The sequence below is a fragment of the Miniopterus schreibersii genome (assembly GCF_964146895.1).
Source record: "Miniopterus schreibersii genome assembly, chromosome: 11".
NCBI lineage: Eukaryota > Metazoa > Chordata > Mammalia > Chiroptera > Miniopteridae > Miniopterus > Miniopterus schreibersii.
Genome location: NC_138111.1, coordinates 9,472,747 through 9,486,004, shown reverse-complemented (window position 1 = coordinate 9,486,004; position 13,258 = coordinate 9,472,747). Strand labels below are relative to the sequence as shown.

The 13,258-nt window shown below is 55.5% G+C and overlaps 3 protein-coding genes across 4 annotated transcripts in view; 2 read left to right on the top strand and 1 right to left on the bottom strand.

Moving 5' to 3' along the window:
* The window catches only part of DAB2IP (DAB2 interacting protein), a 179,898-nt gene extending 176,627 nt beyond the window's left edge, over positions 1-3,271 (top strand). The window contains exon 17 of one of the 2 annotated variants that reach the window (XM_081150597.1): positions 2,355-3,271. In XM_081150597.1, the coding sequence (XP_081006723.1) occupies positions 2,355-2,370 (16 nt within the window). In that variant the 3' untranslated portion in view covers positions 2,371-3,271. Of the gene's footprint in view, positions 1-341; positions 409-2,354 lie in introns of those variants that run through there. The other variant, XM_081150595.1, reaches the window with a different exon arrangement.
* The window catches only part of ZFP37 (ZFP37 zinc finger protein), a 308,781-nt gene that overhangs the window by 226,715 nt on the left and 68,808 nt on the right, over positions 1-13,258 (top strand). The gene's annotated exons all lie outside the window — the stretch shown is intronic.
* The window catches only part of TTLL11 (tubulin tyrosine ligase like 11), a gene marked incomplete at its 5' end in the record, with an annotated part of 175,079 nt that continues 167,228 nt past the window's right edge, over positions 5,408-13,258 (bottom strand). Inside the window, 1 exon segment of the mRNA XM_081150650.1 lies at positions 5,408-10,865. Coding sequence (XP_081006776.1) covers positions 10,582-10,865 — 284 coding nt within the window. The 3' untranslated portion in view covers positions 5,408-10,581.

The window sequence follows — 13,258 nt, the reverse complement described above, 5'->3', positions numbered from 1 at the left end:
GAAATAAATATATATACACATATACCTATAATACAAATATACATCCACACATATGCATGCGCCCATAAACATACACCTTTTATAGTATGTGAGTTTGCATCTATACCCCAGTTCCACGGAATCCGAAGCTGACCAAGCGTCCTGGTGGTTCCTGCATCAGGCAGGGCAGGAAGGACAGGTGTAGGCTGTCGGAGGAGGAGAGAGCGACCTGAAGGGTGGAGAAGGTGGAGCTGCCCCCGCCCCCGCCCCCGCCCCCGCCCCTGCCCTGAGGGAGGGTGGGGGCACAGGCACAGGCTGAGCCTGCCAACCAGGACGTCCAAGAGTCTTGCTTTGCTCCCCAGGGTGCACCACACCTTAGAGCCAGGTCTGCGGCAGCCTCTCCAAAGGTCCTGAACCGAAGCTGACTTCAAATGGCGCTTCAACAACAAACGGGCGCACTGCTAAGAAAATGGAGCCACCTGCCCGGCCGGCTTAGCTCAGCGGTTGAGCGTCGACCCAGGATCCAGGAGATCACGGTTCGGTTCCCGGTCAGGGCACATGCCCGGGTTGCGGGCTCCATCCCCGATAGGGGGCGTGCAGCAGGCAGCCGATCATTGATGTTTCTCTCTCTCTCCCCCTTCTTGTCTCTGAAATCAATAAAGATATATTTAAAAAAAAGAAAATGGAGCCACCTGAAAACAAAAACGGGGGGTCAAGAATATCACTGCTAAGAGCGAAAAACAGGACACGTGGGCTTAAAGGCCAGTCGAGACTCATCCTGGAACATCAACTTGAAGAATTATGTGAGAGTATCACAACAGACAAATAACTGGGAACTGGAAAAATTAAACAATTATCCTAGCAGTGAAACAGGCAAAGATATGCAATAACAAGTTGCAAAGAAGGAACAGCAGTGGACAATAAATAAATGAGAATACATTCATCCACCCTAATAATCAAGAAAAGCAAATGACTAAAACAGTGAAATGGCCATTTTTGTGTCCAGCAGTGTTTAAGTCACAGAAACAAAAGGGAATCAGCCTCAGTAGAAAATCATAGATGAGATATTCTGAAGAAAAGTTTGTCTGGGCTTCCCTCTGCCGCAGCAGGTGTCACGTCAGGTTGCCAGGGTGAATTTGTTTCCTCCATTTTTAGGCCATGGGGTCTAAGTTTATTCAACTTTGTATACTTAGCACCTGACATGACGCTTGGCACATAGTAGGGTTCAAAACAGGAAAGGCCGAATTTCTTGACCACAGAGCAATAAAAGTAGGAGTTAATAACAAAAGTTTATCGGCTGCTTGGAATTTCACAATGCATGTAGGGGTGTGTGTGTGTGTGTGTGTGTGTGTGAGTGTGAGAGTGTGTGTGTGAGAGAGAATGTGTGTGTGCCAGGGACACTAGCTGTGATGGGTGTGGTGCGTGCTGGTGTCCGCAGGTAGGGCCTACGCGCCGGAAGAGCAGTGGCATCTGTGGGTCTGTCCAGGTGCGGCCTGTATATCCGCGTGGGCTGCAGCCCATTTTAGTTTGTGCACAGCTGTGCTTGCTGTGCCTGGCCCGTGCTGAAGGCTCCCAGAAGGAGGTGACCGGGGAGACACAGGGCGGAGAGCAGCGGGCAGAGGGCAGGGGCAGGGGTAGGAAGGTATTGCGATGCCTTGAGTCCATCTCCCTGCAAACAGCACCCAGGTTCAGCCCCCAGCACCGTTCCTGCCCCTACAATTTCCCTTCCATGTTGTCCCCTCTTCCTTTCCAGCCGTAGACAGGGAGTGAGTTCAGGATTCTTCCACTCCTGTCTCCCCAGTGGAGGTTTGGGAAAATGGTCCTGGCAAGAGGAGGAGGCAACGTGTTCATTATAGGAAATAAGCGGCGCGATCGCGTTCCAATAAATCAGCGCAGACTTCCGAGCAGCGCCGGCTGCGGGCTCCGCCGGCCGCGCAGTTTAATGTGACATGCTTCAGCCTGCCAGCTAATGGGCTGCTGCTGGATGCCACGTGATCAGCCTTCCCGGGGACGCTAAACGATGCTGAAAAGTGGCCCAGATTTATTTATTGGGATGGTGTGTGTTCCTGCCTGTGGGTGTGTGGGGAAATGACAAGTTACGGCAACAGGTATTTGTGAGTGAGGGGGGCGGAGACGAGTTTTCACGCTGCCCTGGGGCCGGGCAGACAGCCTGTGGCCTCCCTCCTGGGCCTGCTGCTGGCTCCGCCCCACCCCAGCGTGTCACCGGCTCACCCAGCTGACCCAGCACCCAGGACACAGAGCATCAGTTTCCTCCTGTTAAATTCATTCATTCCTTCACTCTTCCCTCGCACTGTCATTCATTCATTCATTCATTCATTCATTGATTCCTCACTCATCCATCCGTTCATTCCCAGAACATCCCACCTATGACGAACTGAGCCGGTGCTGCGTTCTGTGAGTGCCGCCAACAGGACCGACAGACCCTGCCCTCACACGGGGAGCTGAGAGGGTACTCGACAACTGCGACAGGAAGGCCATCAGTTTTCTTCCTGCAAGTCTTTTGGATCTGTGCCTTTTGACTCCAGAGCTGCCACCGGGTTCCGGGTGCCATCCCCTCCCGCCTGGACCCATCACACCCCCAGCCAGCCTCTCCACGCCCCCGCATGCTCCACCACATCCACAGACCACCCTCCAAATCCTAAACTCCGTTATCTTTCAAGACACCACCCCAAGCATGCCGTCCTCTAAACACCCTCCAGTGGAAGGAGGGCGTCTTCACCTGGCCTGTGCTGGCCCTGGGAGCTGGACACAGACAGGGCCCCGCAGAGCCCTCTCTGCTCTCAGCTCCGCCTCTGCCCTTGTTAACCGCTGTCTGGCCTTCAGCCCCAGGTGGGCAGGGCCATGTCCGCTCATATCTTCGCCTCACCAGGGCCTGGCTGGTGCCTAGAAGGTTCTCAGTAGTAACTGGGTGGGGGAGGAAGGAAGGGAGTGGTGATACGGAGCCCTGCTGGTTGAGCAGCCTCAGCCAGGCGACCCGGTTTCTGGAGGGGCTAGAAAGGCACAGACCCCACGGGGGGTGCAGGGCACGAGGAAGCTGTAGGGGCCCCAAGGGGCCAGGAGGGACTGTGGTCTCGCTCTTCAAAGGGAGGGGAAGCCACAGGGGAAAGAACAGCTGGGAGGACCATTATCCAACTCACATTTTTAAGGGTCCCCAGGATGCAGGGAAAGGGATTATGGTTGACAGAGGGCTGGCGGTGAGCAGTGTAGCAGGAGGCCCTGCAGGGGCCCGGGGAGTGATGACAGCAGAGCTGGAGAGCTGTGGGCTCCCCATTTCAGCAGGGATGGGCCATGTGGGCTGACCCGACAGGGGCTCAGGGGCAGGAGGAGGGCGTTTGGGGTTTGGGGAGATGGAGCTGCTTTAGTGCCTGCATCGCACCAACATTTACAGACCAGGCAGGGTCCCTGGGCCCTGGGCCCTGGGTGATCCTGATGGCAGAGGTGCCTGTGTCCTCCAGGATGCTCCTCTGGGGAACTAGGGGAGGGAGGCACACCTGCTCCCCGAATGGGCCTTATTTCATCATCTGAAAAGAGCAGCAGACCTACTAAATGAGAAGGCTTCACTGCAGATGCACAGGGCAGACTCTAATTACCTGGGAAGAAGCGGTCGGCTGCATTTTTAAGAATTTGCATTGTGCAGGGTTTAATGGACATTTATACAGAAGAACAGCCTTTGGGGTAAATGCAGCACTTTATAGTAGGCTGAGGAGGCCAGGAGAGGCTGGTCTTCACCCCTCACTCCTCATGTGAAGGCAGCCTTCATTCATTCATTCATTCATTCCACGGATTTCCTGAGCACCTCCTCCGTGCTAGGCTCTGGCTGGGGTGGGATCCAGACATGACAAGCACAGCCTTCCCTAGAGTGAGAGTCACCTTGAAGTAGGTTAGAGGGACACACAAGGGCTGTGAGCACAAGAGTTTCGTTTCTGGACCCTGCGTGGGCAGCCCCTTTCCAGGCTGTGGAGCCAGGAGCCCTGGCTTTCGGGCAGGACATTGTGGCCGTCTTGACTCTGTGGGGGTCCTGGGACATTCTGACCTGCAATAAAGTGGACAGCTGCTTCCCTCTCCACGGTGTCCCACCGGAGCCCCTGTGGCGGTCTCGGCTGTAGAAGGGGAGCAGTGTCACACACACTCCCCCCTCGCCTCCATGGCCGAATTGCTCTGGCACCTGGGACAAAGCTGCTCCTCCACACACCCTCTCCACCGCCTCCCCTCCCCGTGCTGCCTGGCACATCCCAGCCAGACACAGAGGCTCTTGGTCATCGGAATGTGGCCTCTCTCTGTCCCCTTCCGCTGACACTTGGCTGCCACGCTGAGCCATTCCCGGGGCCTCCCTGTCCTGTCCGCCAGGCTGGGTCAGGCGGCCTCCAGAGAGCAGGGGCTGGCGAGGCCCTGCCTGGAGGACTGTTACACTCAGGGGCTTTGTGGAGGGATGTTCAGTTTGCGGACGCCATGCTCCTCAGGGCCTCCCTGGAGCCCCCCCACTTCCATGAGTTCTCAGACACAGCCCCTGGCAGGACTCATGCCCCCGCTGAAGGGGGAGCCCAACATGCACAGGCGGAGTGCCTGGAGTCCATGAGGCCAAGATTCCCGAACTGGCTTTGGCTTTTACAAACCATGCTTCTTGGGTAAGTCACTTCATCTCAGTTTCAAACCTCAGTTTCCCTAACCATAAAATGGGGTGATAATATGTGTACTCCTTTCCTGAACCCGTTTCTCACATTAAATGAGCTAACACGTGTGCCTGGCATGGTTTGGCTGCCGTGTGGCTCTGTGAATGTCAGTTAGGATGGTTTACTTTCCCAACCCCCCGTCCTGATGCCACTCAGTTTGCTGCACAGAGGCTGCTTTGTGCAGGGTCTACCCCGCCTTCTCAGGCAGGCTAGGTGAGGGGCCTGGGCCCATCCACAGGGGTGGCCAGAGCTGGCTTGGCTGGGTCACCTGTCTCAGGCCAGAGGGCCCTGGGGCTTGGATTGAACTCTGCACTGGCCTAGGAAGGGCAAGCACGCTGTCTGGGATCCTTAACCATTCTTGGAGCTGGGCTTGGCCCCCAGGAATGGCCTGTATGGTGCAGCTTGAACGGCCCAGTTCTCTGGGGAGGTGCTCTGCCTCGAGCTTCCCTGTGAAGGTCAAGTTTGCAACATGTACCTGCTCAGCCCGGAGCTACATGTGGTGACCACTATACCCACAAAGCTGGAAGGGCCCACCCTCTCTCCCCAGGCAGGCGTCCCTGCCACAGAGCCTCTGACAGTCGGCCAAACTCTAGGGACTCATCACTGCCTCCCTAAGGGTAACTGTCCCCTGCAGGTGAACGGTTGGGGGATTTTCCAAACACCTCCCTCCAGGTCCCCCCTGAATCTGTTTCCTTGAGGCAATCTTTAGCTTCCCAGGCCAACATTAGTCATTAGGGAACAAAAAATTAAAAGGAGTCCTTTTCTTACCAATTGACCCAAGATGAATAAGCTTTGTCCACCCTGGTGGATTCGCTGTCAAAAATGATCACGCAGAAAAAGACTGTCAATACTTTGCAGCCATTTATATACAATGAGACTGTGTTAGCAACACTCAGCTTCATTTTATTATTGCATTTTACGGAGTTACCAAGACAACTGAGGCCAAGTAATGGAACCTTGACTTTCTGCGCCATGAAAATTTAATAAAGAATTTTTTAAAGGCTTTTAAGAGGCAGGAGCAGCCTAGCAAGCAGCAGAGCCCCACGCCGAGGGAGGAGGGCGCGAGCGCCAGGGCCCCGTGGCCAGACCTCGAGGAGCCTCCTGGCAGGGATGATGAGATGGGCAGAGGACTCCCTGGCTCCCGTCTGGTTTCAGCACATTGAGACAGGTCCTTTCTTCAGCAGGCGTTTATTAAGATGCTTCCCAAGTGCCAAGTCCCAAGCCAGGCTCGCCACAGTCATGACCGCATGGTCTCCATTGCAGAGGCCGCGACCAGGGCAAAGGGGTGAAGTCGCTGGTCACTTGGTGAGAGAGTGACAGACAGTAAAATCCAGACCCTCGCTCTCCTCCCCTCACCCAGGACCGCCTCTGGGATCCTCAGCCCTTGTTTTCCCCACTCGGAAGGGAAACCATCCCTGCTGATGCCTTTCACTGTCCAGCTCCTGCCTTCCCTCTGCGGCCTGGGAGGGGCCCGGGGAGGCTGGCGACGTCCGGGTGGCCTGAGGCTGTGGCGCTGGTAAGAACCTTTGCAAACCCCTCTCCGTGGGAGGAAACATTCCCCTCGGGCTGTTACCCCAGGCTGCACGGGGCCCCGTGTCCTCTGCTCTCTATATGAGACTTGGAGGCCCATTGCCAGAAATGAGCAGCACATTGGTCATTTTGCCATTTTATGCCAAAGCTCGGTGGTGTTCAGTGTGTGAGTGTGTGAGTGTGTGTGTGTGTGTGTGTGTGTGTGTGTGTGTACCTCATGCACAAGCACTATGCCGTGTGTTTTTTTCTAGTTATATACAAATCGAGACTTTTGGTTACTGGAGACGGAGGTAACTGAGTATGTTGACTGTTCTGTACAGCTCCTTTGTCCTGGGAGCAGAAAAAAATGTGAACTTATTCCGTGAGGGAGAAATCCATATGCCACACGGGGGAATTCCTCTCGCATTCATCAAACCAGGTGGGAGCCTGGCGGAAGGCTCGATCCAGGCGCCATGGGCTTGAGGTTAATCCGCACCCGGCTGAGTGGGGCCCGCTCTCCGCCCCGGGAAGCAGCTCCTGGCGGGCGATGTCATCATTCCTGAGCTTCAGGGGAAGGTGCTCAGGGGCTGAGCATTTCAAGCTCGTTTCTCAACTGCAGGGCCATGAATCAAGACATTTAAAAAAATTAAGCGATTTTGCTGTAATACTCTGCCAATCATAAGGCGTCAGAGGAGCGGCAGAGACTGTTTCTCAGCCCGTGGATGTCTCCACGCGTGGGGATGGCAGGAGGTGCGGAGGGAGAGGGGCTGGCTGTTGTGGCTTCATCTATCTCGATGGATTACAGCATTCAAGGAGGAACCTTTCCTCCATCTCTTTACACTTTGCAGGACACCAGAGCCGATCTGAAGACAGCTCAGCACTGGAGCAGCCCTTGTTCTACAAAACACTTTCACATGTACCATACTTTCCATTGCTCATTCTACGTTCCTACAGATCAAGTGAGCGGGGCCTGTGACCCCCCCTTGGGGCTCGGGGACCTGGAGCCTGTAGGATGTACGTGGCCCACAGAGCCCTCCGGGTGCTCAGCAAGAGAAGACCAGGTCAGACAGCCCCAAGCTGAGCCCCCAGGCCCCCCAGGATCTCCCAGCCTCTCTGAGATGTGGGCTTCCACATCTGTGGCATGGGGCCAAGCCCTATCCCCACTGGGTGTGGGGACATCGAGGCCCCGTGTGGAGCAGCTATGGTGCCTAGAAAGGAGCATGGGATCTGGGGCCGGGGGACCTCACTGTGAGTCCTGGCTCAGTCTCGAGGCCTTGGGCAAGTTGCGCAACCTCCTGGGCATTAGCTCCCATCTGTGAAGAGACTGTGATGAGAATCATCTTCCTTTGCTGGGTTTTGGGGAGGGTCAGAGGAGAGGATGGCTGTAGAAGTACTTTGTAAACTGTGAAGTGGGGAACAGAAGTCAAATTCACATGGAAAAGGGAGCTGGTTCTAGAAAAGGCACAGAGCACCATTCCCAGTGTCTGGGCTTTGCCCCAGCTGGGCCCCACCACCCCGACTGCCAGCAGGAGGGAGTGGGGGGGGAGGCGGGCGGAGGCTGAGGGCCTTCTCGGACCGGGCTCATGCCACAGGCAAGCGCAGGGACTCCGCTCTGGCCCAGGCTCCCGGCTCAGCCCGTCTGCTAGGAGGAAGGACATGGCTGCTTTGGCCACTGCTTTGGTCACACCCTGTAAAACAAGCAGCCAGTTACCAGAGGGGTGAACACGGTGGGAGCTCCCATTAGGCACCAAGGAGACAGGACATCTCCTGTCACTCACTTTGACAATGGAGTGGCCTCTGAGTCGCCTACTCAACAGCATCCAGAATACAGGGCCCAGTCTGTCCCGAACTGGCCTCCTGTAAACCAGCAGCCTCATTTCCCTAACACCCCTAGGGTGTGGGGTGCAGGGCTTGCTCTGCTGTGACTGCAGGGGGAGGGGGTTCCTTCTAGACAGTGACCTGGGCCCCAAGGAGGACGTTCCTCACCGTGAGAGCTGACATTTTTATATCACAACAAACAATGTAGCTGTCATTCAACCCACTGATAATCTTTTCTTCCAAAAAAATGTAATGTGCTTGGAGTTTTAGACCTGAAATTGTACTTCATGTTGGCAAGTGAGTGCTTCCTGAAAACCAGCTTCAAGAAAAGCAAGTTAGAGCTTTGTTTAAGGCTCTTTGCTCCTCCCAGCTGATAACAAGTGTCCTGGGTGAACTTACTGGGTCTTTCATTGTGAAATCCATTTGCTCTGTGAAGGGGCTTGGAGGCGCGAGCACAAGGTCCTCGAAATGTCTCTCACAGCAGACCCTGTAGGAACCTGGATCGCCTGGCCCGTGCCACCAGCCTGTGTGACCGTGAGCAGAGTCCTGGGGGACCCCCCACATCCCCTGCCGTCATGCTGGAGTAGAAGGACCCACCGGTGGTCTGCATCTGAGCTGGGCTCAGGCTCACCCAGGGTCGTAGAGGAGCCGGGAGCTGACCATCAGACCTGACCCGAGGCCTGACTCCACCGTGTGGCCTCCCAGGCCTTTCTCTCCTCATCTGAAGACGGGAGCAGCATTATGACACTGCCCAGGGTGACTGGAGAATTAGGCTGATGACACCTTTACAATGTCTCCATGTAAGAGGCACTCAACACACGCAGGGGTCCACCAACCTCTCCCACCTTAGGCCACCTGTCCTGCTTTTTACTGGGGAAAATAAAGACATTGGGGTGCCTCCTGTCACTGAACAGCCCGGAGTGGGCTCTGCAGGTCCCAGGTACTGCAGGTCCCAGGAAGGGGGGAGGGTTGTGTGGGAGCCGCATGCATGGGAAGCAGGGTTTATTCCTTGAGAGAGCGGGCTTCTGGCTGGAAGGAGGGTCCAGCAAGGATTCACGGTGGGCCCCCTGCTCTAAAATAATTTCCTAAGAGTAGGCGGGATCTTGATTCACAACCTTCGCTTTGTGTTTGAAAACATTCCTGGGAGGCTGAATCCAAGCCACCCATTTCTGTGCACCAGGCCCTGGGAGACAGCTTGAGTCACCTGCTCCCATGGGTCTGAGTGGAGGGGACTGGGTCAGGAGACAGGGAAGGGTGTCAGAAGGGAGGGACAAGGGCAGAAGTGGGAGAAAGAAGACAGACGTGCTGGCCTGGGACACACTTCTGCCCACATGACCCTCCTCTTAGCCCTGCCTTCGTGAGCACTTCCTGACCCCTCCCGTGTGCCAGGCACTGTGCCGATGCCCTCAGACCTCACATCCTCCTGACTCCAAGCGTGATGCCGGCGCTTCCCAGGGCCACCAGGATCCTTTAAAGGGGACCCTCTGGGAAAAGGCCACATTAACCCTAAATCCCACAACACTGTGCAGAGCATGGCCCGGCAAGGGCAGGTTGTCAGCGGGCCCTGGCCCTGGACTTGCCCGTGGCCGTTTTTCACAAATCCACTGTGGCTGCCTGTGAGGCTTCCAGGGGACACAGGTGGAGACAAGGAAAGGGTCCCGCGCAAGGGAGAGCGTGGGCTCCCCTTTGCCTCGCACCACTCCTGGCACCTGGGCTCCTGGCCTCGCCTCTTCGTGCCAATCCTCACCTGGGTCCTGTCTCCTCCCCTCGGAAGCCCCCTCCTCTCGCCAGGCGCCCAGCACATGGTGGGCACACGGGAGCCCTGGCAGTGCTGGCCACACCTCCAGCACCCCACCCGCTGAGGGCTCTAATCAGAGGCCATACATTCCACAGACCCACAGACCGTGGGACTCCTGCTTTGGGGTCAAGGTCAAACAAAATCAGGCAAAATGACCTCTTGGCTCCTGCCAGCTTTAGGGCTCTAGGAGCCTTAGTGACTTCTTAGTTAATTATTTCTTAATTAATAACAAACCAACACTGCAGCAGTAGGCAAGCTAATGAAATAAATGAGGCTAATCTGTTAACTACACCCATGTAGCACATGATCGGGGTGGGAGAGCCGCGGACGCCTACTGGATAGTCCCACCGCGTTTTCACGATCAGGGGTAGGGGACAGACATGATGCTCCTGGGCTTCAACCGCGCTCTCACGGGGCCCGCAGGCCCAGGACTCGGCTTCCTCAAGTCCTTTCCTCGCCACCACTCTCAGTCTGGGGGCTTGTTAGTGCCCCAAACACAACAGTTTTACCCCCGTTGTCGCTTTCCGTGAGCTCAGAATAGAGGACGCCATCTGTCGCCTTTGGGGTGTCATATGTCCACTGCTGACTTGCAAACAGGTTTCCCACCAAGAGGCGCTGGGAGGAAGGCAGGAGGGACTCAGTGGGCCTCCCGAAGCCCTGAGCCTGGAGACAATTAGCAGCCCCGGGCGGGAATCCTCAGCAGCCGCCGCTTCTCCGCAGGCGGGGAGCCCGGGCCTCTCTCCAGCCCCGAAGGGCTTGCTCTTCTCCGGGGGGACAGGGTGGCCCTCAGGACAGAGCGCGTCTGCACTGGGAGAGCTTGCCTGGGCAGGGCGGGGCGTTGCCCTCCGCCAGTGGGGCAGCCGGGGCGGCTTCCTGGGGTGTGTCACTGTGAGGGGGCCGGGCCCCCGACCTGCCACTCTGGCCACACCCCAGGCGCTTTTCGTCCAGCAGGGACAGGTGGTATTCACACAGGTCGATCAGCGAGGCCACCTGCTCGTGGAGGGGCAGCATCTTGAACTTCCTCTGAGCCAGGTAAAAGAAAGCCTCGACGAAGGCCTGCAGGCACATCCCTGCGGGCGAAGAGACCGGCGTTAGGGGGTGCGTGGCAGCTGGCCGCCCGCTGCCCTGGGCAGGCCTGACTCCAATCACTAGGCGCTTTCCCACCACGGTTTCCATTCTGGAAACGAAACTGGGCCCGCTCACGGGCCCGCCCACCATGCGCCCTGCTGGGCACATGCAACCGCTGGCAGATTCGATCCCTTAGGCAACCCTATGCAGAAGGTTTAATTAGGGTGTCAGAGAAGTGGGGAGGCCTGGGCAAAGTCCTAAGGGTAGAAACTCGTGGAGCCGGGATTTAAGCCTAGTCCAAAGCCATAGCCCTCTGTACCACGTTCCCATTAAAAGGCAGCCCTGACTTTGATACTGGGGGAGACAGTTTTTAAGGTAAGCCCAATCGGATGGCCTGGCCATGTTCCACATCTGGGTAGAGGCGTTGGCTTTGTGGGTGTGCGTATTTGCCAAAAACCATCAAATTGGACCTTAAGATGTGTGCATTTGGCTATATGTAAATTTTACCTCAAAAGGTAAAATACACCTAACCCCTTCTCTCCACCTATGTTCTGGAACGAACTAATAGTAGTCCCCTCTGTGCCCCTGGATGTTCTTTCCTTACGTTGCCTCATTCTTGGGATCTGGGCTCAAAGTCACTTGCTCAGTAAGACCGTCCCAGCTCCCAGCTTAGATGGGGCCCGGCACAGCTTCCTGCACTCTCCGGTGTAGCGCACACTGCAGCTCGGTCAGTGCTCGTCTGTGTGGTTCTCTGACACTCGGCCTTCCCTGCTGGGTTATAAGCTCCAGCTCACCACTGTACCCCACTGCCAGGCACCCAAAGGTGCTCAGAATTGACATGCTGAACAATGAGTGAGTGAATAATTGAATAAGTTGGTTCTAGGCACTTTATAGACATTATCACTAATCCTCACAACACCTTTTCGAGATCAGTATTATTATGCCCGGCTTTACAGATGAGGAAACTAACTCAGAGAGGTTGAGTAACTTCCCTAAGGTCACACAGCAGAGAACAGTGGCCTGGGAATTCAAATTCTGACTCCCAATTCATTTAACTAAGTTGTGCTGCATGAAGGGTCCTGAGTCTTCCCAAGGTCCAAGTAAAAATGAATGCTGTCACCCAGATTCATGGGATTTCTGGGCTCCTTGGGGAAGGTGACACAAGGCTGGACCGAAGGCCACCCGGCGTTTTAGATGAGGCTGGCTCTGTCTGCTAGGCCACACCCTCCCAGTGGCCTTGCTTCCCTGCTCCAAGGCATTATTCACCAGCTTCTGTCACCGCAGGTAGAAGCCAGGCCTGGAGTTTGTAAATACTGGATTATATGTGGGCCCTGGGATCCGAGAGCTCTCTGTGCCTTGGGAACTTGAACTGAGCAAAGCTGTTTTGTCTCTTTCCAAGTCCATCACAGCTTTTTTGCTCAGCTTCTCTTGACTCCAGATGCTCTGCTAGTCCCCTGCTGTTTGGTCTTGAGAGAAGGAGTTGAAAACGAGAACAGTAACCCTGGTGTAAACCCCTTTAATGTAAACAGAGGCCTGGTGGGACAGAGAGGCAGGGAAACGGGGCATCTGTCTGAATCGAGAGACAGACGTTTCCTAATCACCGACTCTGGGGCCAGGGCTCTCCTGGGGTATGTGTGCATGCACCCTGTGTGCATACCTGTGTGTGTGCATGCCTGCATGTGTATGTCACTGTAGGTGGGAGGGTCAGACACACGCAGAGTGGAAGAGGTCAGGATCTAAAGCCAGAGAAACCCAGGGACGTCCCAGTCCCCAGCCTCCCAGCTTGTGATCTAAACAGCGCTACCCAAAGTGTGGTGTGCAGCCTGGTGCCAAGTCCAGGAACTGCACGTCTCTGGTCCCTAACAAGATAAGGAGCTCGGGCCAGAATGTAAATCACCGTCCTCATCAATCACATTGTTGAGTTCAGCTGGCAGCATTTTGTGGCAAGTCTGTCTCCACAAAGGAAGCAGCACGCGTTTGCATTCTGGCTCAGGCCTCTGGCCCAGGACTATAAGGAACAGTTTGTGAATTGCAACTTTGAGTAGCTCGGGTCCACAAACCCTTCCCAGCTTTAACCTGCATGCTGGTCATCTCGATCTTGTCAAAATGCAGATTCTGAGGTGGTGCCGAGACCCTGCATTCCTGACAGGTTTCCCGTGATGCCCAGGCTGCCCATCCTTGGAGCACACTCTGAGCAGCAAGGACTGAGGGCACCTTTTACTCAACAAATATTTCTTTCCTTCCCTTAATTGAAGGCAGACAGCGATTAGAGCTATAATGCACAGAAAATATACACTGAGGACCTTTTCTGGGAAAAAAATGCAAGGCTAAATGATCTGGAAGAAGCCATTCTAAAATGAGAAGAGGGATTTAATGTTACACTTGGTTTGCTTGT